The 8,014-nt window shown below is 33.7% G+C and overlaps 1 protein-coding gene across 2 annotated transcripts in view; it reads left to right on the top strand.

The window, feature by feature from the left end:
• The window catches only part of opcml (opioid binding protein/cell adhesion molecule-like), a 154,570-nt gene that overhangs the window by 117,087 nt on the left and 29,469 nt on the right, over positions 1-8,014 (top strand). For both annotated transcript variants that reach the window (XM_016482959.1, XM_016482958.1), the window contains one exon: positions 3,455-3,592. In XM_016482959.1, the coding sequence (XP_016338445.1) occupies positions 3,455-3,592 (138 nt within the window). The remainder of the gene's footprint in view (positions 1-3,454; positions 3,593-8,014) is intronic.

Raw genomic sequence — 8,014 nt, 5'->3', positions numbered from 1 at the left:
TTTTTTTTTTTTATATATAAGTTCACTACAAAATTTATATTGGTTACATTTATGTCTTTAACTCAGCATTCCCTTGTTGCCATATAGTTTTCTATATAGTATGCCTCAGTTTCCACCATTGCATCAGGAGGCAACTCTTTTTTTCTCATTTTAAAGAGCAGTAATGAGCCATTGGAAAGATTCAGTAGGGTTATGAGAATATAAATGTAGAGACGAAGCCAGTGCAATTTGCCCGGGTGAAACATTAGCGGCAGCTATATCACCAGAGGCAGCTCACGAATGAGTTTTTCTCCCACTGATTTCTGTGGGTTTTCTGCCTTCTGCAGTTATTTTAACCCAGCGCATGTCCAATTAAAAATACAGGTATTGCTCAGAGATGGTGGGAATTTGGGCACGTAGACAGAAAGATACTTCATCACGAACTTGAGGATGGTTGAGGTTTGTCATTTGGCTGAGAATGATGGATCGATTTTCAGCAGTTTACCACAAACACACACGCTCTTGAGGAGAGGTAACCTGAGTTATATAACTCGACTTGCTTGTGTCTCTTTGGAAAATGTTAGCATAGTCATTCTGCCTGTTCATGCTCTGAACTCTGTCCTCTCTCTCTTTTGAGGAGCTCAAACTGGTCTGTTTGAAACAGTGGCCTGAATTTGGAATTCATGGTTAGAAAGCCGAAGCCATCAATTATAGATTGAGATACAGGGATGAAACAATACCTTTGATGTAAGGGAGGGAAGTGGTGAGAACACAGGGAATGCATGATGGTGAAAAGCACAGTGACTCAAAGAAAGTGCTCATCACAGGATGAAATATTCACCAGAAAGAAGCGGACGGCTCTCTTACACATCTTTTGCTGTGATTGTGCTCTCTGGAATAAGCTGAGGTACGGTCACTGTATTTACCTTCACTCACATACCAGTTTTGGGGGTTACTAACTAAAGGTAGCCACACTAATAACTTGTTAGCAGCTGTTTCTTTAAGTCAAAATGAATCCCTGTTAGCATTTTGCTTTAAAAAAAAAATTATTTTATTGTTTTAGCAATTTTTTTATTTTTTATTATTCATTCCAGTAAATATTCACAAATGAAGTTAAATGATTTGTATTTAGAATTATTAAGTGTTTTTATTATTATTTAATTTTTGTTATTGATTATTATTATTATTAATTTTAGATGGGTTATTAAAATATATAAATAAATGGATAATTAAAATATGTAATATTTTAAAATGCAGACAAATATATTCAGAGACCAGTGGTATTTTAGAATCACTGAGATACTATTTTAGTTATAATGTATATTAATATTGTGATTGCATTTTTATTGTTATATTTTCTGTTTTCATTTCAATTTTATTTATTTTGATTTTCAATTTCATTTTCAATTATTTTCATTTTCAATTTTATTTTACAAGTTGTTGTAAATTTGCTGTGTGTTTTTGTCATTTTTATTAGTTTCAGGTATTTTAGTATATTAAGTTATACAGTAAAAATGAAAATAGCTGAAATAAAATAAGTTTATATATATATATATATATAGAGAGGAGAGAGAGAGAGAGATAGATAGATAGATAGATAGATAGATAGAATTGGCCAATTTCATTGCTTCAATCTTGTGCCATGCACACACACAGACTCACTTAAGCTATAACTCATGAAACTTGTTCTTTTGAAGTATTTTCAATTTTATTACAGGCAGAAAATGATTGTTCTGGAGTAAAAATTTAATTAGTCCCATCAGGACTTTCCCCCTGCTGTTATGATTTGATAGATAAGACACAATATTGTCATACACTGGTGGCTTACGTGGATAACTGGATTTATTTCAAACTAAATTAATTTGTTTTCAATTACACATTTGTCTGAATCATTGTCATTTACATGTTAAATATTTAACGGCACGTGAGTGAATCAGTAGTCAAATTGCAGAAACTTGGAAGACTCTGACCTCAGTATCTGTATTAGCAGCTGTTTTTTGCTTGCAGTCCAGACTTCTTTTACAGATCAATTATTCAGTCATACTGGAGTGTGTTTGTGCACGTTGGTGTACCTGTGTGTGTGTGTGTGTGTGTGTGTGAGTGAGTGAGTGATGTCCCTTAAGAAAATTCTTGTGCCTGCTTGGATGACTCACTAAAACTTCAGTAAACAGAATTTACCATAAAATATTTACTTTTTCAGCAAACATAGATAGCAGACTCCCGTATGAGGCAGGCCCGATAGAACGCCAACTAAATTATATCTCTGAGATACTGGCTGCTTGGTTTATTCAGACTGAAACATGGAACACAGTCAAGAAAACGGACAGACTGTCTGGGTACCATTTCCAGTTTCAGTCAAGTTATAAACAACATTACCTTAACAGAGCATGATCTGCTCATCTCATCACGTCAATCAAACCGCAGCATGTAATTCTGAGGCGTTATTCTAATCGACTGAATGTAGATTTATCTACAAAGCCTAAAGAATCATTTGATTGACAATTCATTTACTGTATGGTTCTATAATTGGAATGACTTCAAAACTCAAGGGTTACACTTTAGAACACATTCACTGTTAGAGGATAACCACCTAAATAAAATGCTGTCAGAATTGTTATAAAGAAACCTTGGATTCTAGAATCACTGTATTCAAATTAGAATCATAGTTCATACACCAGTCTCGATAGATGGGAGAATAAAAATATAGATCTATAAATTATGCATATAAACACTTATGCCATTATTTTAACTTACTATTTAACAAAGAATCCTAAAAATGTGTCAACAAAAAATATTAAACAACACAGTTTTCTGTTGAAGGAAATGTTTCTTGAGCACCAAATCAGCATATTAGAATTATTTCTGAAAGATCATGTGACACTGAAGACTGGAGTAATGACTGATGAAAATTCAGCTTCGCTATCACAGGAATAAATTACATTTTAACAGATATAAAAACAGAAAACAGTTATTTAAAAAATGTAATAATATTTCACTATTACAGTAGACCCTTACAGTAGTACATATAATTTTCAAAGATGTTACCACAAAGTCACAACAATCTGAATATGAGATCTATATTTTTAATAAAAACTGTTTTCTTTTGCTTTGTACACTGCTTGTATCATGTTTGTTTTTCTTTATAAAATACAACCTTATAAAATATAAATAACAACATGCCCTGGAAAATCGTTGCAAGACTTTTGCATAAGAATTTTCTAGGGAAAACAGAAAATGTAAATGTAACTTGCATCTGCTGCTTGCATAAGTGAACAGGGTTTACTAAATGACAGAATAGTGAAAAATACACACACATCCTGATAATAATACATTGAAAACATCCTCTGGGTCCTGATTATGTCATCATTTTTTGTTAATAGATGATTAATCACATAAGTGCCGACTTTTCTTTACGGAAGTTTTATCAAATGTTTGATTACAGTGTTGCATTGTTTTGTTTTTGTTTTTTTTTCAGTTCCTGCCAGGATTGTAAACATATCCGCGGATGTTTCAGTGAACGAGGGTAGTAACGTAAGCCTCATGTGTCTGGCCATCGGACGACCTGAACCCAGCATTTTTTGGAAATTCCGTTCTTCAAAAGGTGATGGAAAAGGTAAAGGAAATCTTCCTTTACGTTGCAATGCTGTTTACAGAAAATATAGCATTGTTAATTATCTAGGCAATGTCACTAGTTATATTTCTTAAAGTGATAGCTCACCTAAAATAAACATTCTGTCATCATGGACTTTAATTTCAGTCTCTCCCACAAAAATGACCTGGGGTATACAGTACTTCAGGACTCATATGGAGCACTATTATGATGCTTTTAGTCCCTTTTGGTGTTTAAAAACTCAAATTTGAATTCAAAATGTCTTCTGTGTTCCACTGAAGAAAGAAAGAAAGTTTTTGCAGGTTTGAGTGAATAAATGATGACAGATATGATTTTGGGTGAACTGTCTCTTATATTGAAGCTCACTCATGGTCATGGGCTGAATTGATCGGGCTGAATTATCTATTGTATCTTGTGAGAGATTACCTAATTTTGGTGTGCAACTAAAAAGAAATCTCAATCAGCTTCATTCAATATACAATATACAGTTTTATGTTAATGTCTCATTTTCTATTCAGTGACTCCACACATGAAACTTCATCGTTTTCTTTCAATTGGATATTTAGAAATACGTCAAAATTAGATGAGGAAAGTGAATCTGGGGACATTTTTGAAGAGGGTTTGGATATGACATCAAATAATGTCAAGCAGCCTCAGCACATCTAAGAGTAAATCCCTCACGTTTACTATGTATTCATGTCTTCCTCCACTACTCGACTTCCAGGACACTGACTGCATTTTAATTCATCTGTTATAATGCAAACCACAGCTGTACACGAGTCAGGCAAGAAAAGAAAAGATTCAGCCTGTGAAATCACTTTTCAGAGAAAGCAATATAAAAGTCTGTGCACGGGGTGTCATTTAATGTCAGCCAGCTTGCAGGAATAGGACGTTATCTGTGTTGACATTTATGTGTGAAGCCTAATGAAAGAAATAAGACGTGAGGGATGTTTCCTTCTCTTTTTTTCTGTCAACTTTCACAGCTGAAGTGGAAACATGCATATTCATTTTTCTGGATTGTTCAGCAGCTCTGTAGACATAGCTAAATGTTGATCTTCTTCAGTTACACAATCCTAAGGATAAACTGAGGTACTTTTTATTTCATGAATTGCACATTGGAACATTTGAAATTAAATATATTTTTTCCGCAGCCACTGATCTACAGTCAGATTTCCCCATCAGACTTATAGTTAAGGTTTGGATGTGGGTAGGAGAAACTGATCCTAGACCAGCAGTTATGAGCAGCTTTATCTCAATGCACCGATCAGACATAGATTGAGTGTTTTTTTTTTTTTTTGTCTCAGTCCATCAGTGAAAACAAACCAAACAGAAACATTAGCACTAGCGGTAGCTTGAGGGTCAGTGCAAAGCAAAACACAATAAATCAGGCTGTGTGTGGACTTTCTGCTTCTGATATGAGTAAGAAAATAGTTTTTCAGTATATTGTACGACAAAGTGTTGCTGAGTCTACTGGTAAAAACTTTAGACTACACTCGTAAAGGTTGCAGAATGGGGTTTTCGCAGCAGTGCCTAGAAGAACCATTTTTGGTTCCCCAAAGAACCTTTCTGTGAACAAATCTTTTAAAATAACGTGTGTGTGTGTGTGTGTGCTTGTTTATGCTACATTGCTACAAGGATAGTAAAAACTGAAAGTTTTGACATTGTGGGGACCGGTCTGCGCTGTTTATCTGAAAGTGTAACAATGCAAACAGGTTTTCTGTAAGGGGTAGGTTTAGGGTTAGGGAATAGAAAATATCGTTTGGTCAGTATAAAAATAATAGAAGTCTATGGAAAGTCCCCACAATTCACAGAAACAAATGTGTGTGTGTGTGTGTGTGTGTGTGTAGAACATTTAAATAATCTAAAGGAACTTTTACACTATAAAGAAGCTGTTGTGCAGCGGGAAGTTTCCATGGATGTTAAAAGTTCTTCATGGATCGACAGATTGTGATTTTATATCTCACAAGTGTGACTTTATACATCACAAATCTGACTGAACATCTTACATTGTGACTTTATTTCTCACATTGTGATTTTATCTCACAAGTGTGACTTTATATCTCACAAATGCTACTAAATATCTCACAAATGCAATTATATATCTCACAAATCCGACTTTACATCTTACATTGTGACTTTATTTCTCACATTGTGATTTTATCTCACAAGTGTGACTTTATATCTCACAAATGCTACTAAATATCTCACAAATGCAATTATATATCTCACAAATCCGACTTTACATCTTACATTGTGACTTTATTTCTCACATTGTGATTTTATCTCACAATTGTGACTTTATACATCACAAATCTGACTGAACATCTTACATTGTTACTTTATTTCTCACATTGTGATTTTATCTCACAAGTGTGACTTTATATCTCACAAATGCTACTAAATATCTCACAAATGCAGTTATATATCTCACAAATCCGACTTTACATCTTACATTGTGACTTTATTTCTCACATTGTGATTTTATCTCACAATTTCGACTTTATATCTCACAAATGGTACTATATCTCACAAATGCAAGTATGTATCTCACAATTGAAACTTTATATCTCACAAATCCAACTTTACATCTTACATTGTGACTTTTTATCTCACAATTGCAGCAATTCCATAGAATAACCATTTTGAGTTCATCAAAAAAAAACAAAAAAAAAACTTTTTTTTACCTTAGTATGAAGAACATTTTAATAATCTAAAGTACATTTTCCACTATAAAGAACGTTTTGTGTATTGGAAAAGTTCTGTGGATGTTAAAGGTTCTTCATATGAATGTATGTTGAAAGATTAATGAATCATGAATAATGTGATTGATTAATAAATAAAACTGACATTTAGAAGGTCCTTCTCATTTACACCGGAATACACAAGAGCCTGGCAAAAGCGTGAACACTTGTGCTGTTTTCTAACACTTCTTTAAAAGACAGAACAGAATTAAGCACTTTTAATATCAAATTAGATAAATGTTTTAATTGCATTAAATACATGTAATGATGTTACACTTATTTAACTAATCTCATAAATTAGCATTTAAATAGCTTGCCATAACACATATTGCATATTTCATCATTTTGTGGGCCATTGAATTTTTAGTTTGAACTGATTCCATAACCTGTTATGTTGGCAAGAGAAATTCAACCACTGAAAATTGCTATTGACAAACATTGGCATGAAAAGACAGAAAATAAGATGTCAATACATGAAAGGCAGTTGTGCTCTTCAGAGGGTGTAATACTTTTTTGGAAACAGAAAATGCATTTTCAAAAGTGCTTATCAAATTGTTTGAAGAACGTCTTTAAGTGCACTGCACTGACATTGAAGATAACTGATTTTTTTCCTCAACATGCAGTGGAAAGTTCAAGGCCTTTAATTTGGCATTGTCAAGATTTGATTGGCATGCCGGTAGCACTGTGGTCTGATATTGTGGTGTTCCCGTTGAATGGCAATCACACTGTTACTGCAGTGCACACTATTTGCAGAGGTAGAGCTGTCACGGGCAACAAAGAAAGCAAAAAGTTGGGACACAAAGAAGTCGCTTTTATTTTGATACATGTGCGATGAACATGCAAATATGTCATTACTTACATGAGTAAACATGCCTCGTAATGCAGGGTGTATAAATGCATGCTTGCCATCAGGGGCGGATTTAGTGAATTGGGGGCCCCAGGCAAAATATAGGAATGGGGCCCTATACATTTGCACACATTTTCCTAGATCAACCTTGAGGTTCCATTTTGTTGTTTTCAGCGTAAGCCTGTGTGCTGTCTAATTCTAAACTTTAAAATACATTTATTTTTAGTTGTTTTAACTACAAATTTAAATAAAACTGAAAAATAATGAAAAGGCAATTATACATTTACACACCTACAATACATATATCAAGAGCATCAGTTCAGGTATATCACAATGTTAGTTTAAATGTTTAACCTATATAAATGTGCATATCCAATTGTTTGCGGAGAGTGGAAGCTGAAGCGCGCTCTGCAGGACACGGAAGCGCCAGTGCGATCACTTGCATTTTTTTCTAACAGTGGAAACAACTTAAAATACGCAGCCATTTTTGCTCATAAAGGTAAGAGTAATACATCATTCTAAACTGTAAAGGGTCTAGTTTTATTTGTGTTTCAGCTATTAAAATAGTTCAGTTTTGTATGTAATGGAAAAGTGATTATATTTCGTTTCGTTTTTTTAGAAAACATTTGGAGTATTTTTTGTTCGTTAATATGTATGTTTTTTTGTTTTTTTAAGTAAAGGCCAGCGGCAGACAGTGAATTGATCATAGCCTATAGCCTATATTTGATCAATGTAGCCTTCTCGAATCATCAGGACTTGCCTAAAATAAAATCTATATATAAAACAGTTCAAGTATATCACAATGTTAGTTTAAATGTTTAACCTATATAAATGTGC

Source organism: Sinocyclocheilus anshuiensis, unplaced genomic scaffold (genome assembly GCF_001515605.1).
Source record: "Sinocyclocheilus anshuiensis isolate Anshui unplaced genomic scaffold, SAMN03320099.WGS_v1.1 scaffold437, whole genome shotgun sequence".
Lineage (NCBI taxonomy): Eukaryota > Metazoa > Chordata > Actinopteri > Cypriniformes > Cyprinidae > Sinocyclocheilus > Sinocyclocheilus anshuiensis.
Note: the sequence above shows the minus strand (reverse complement) of the source record. Positions and strands in the feature narration are given on the sequence as shown.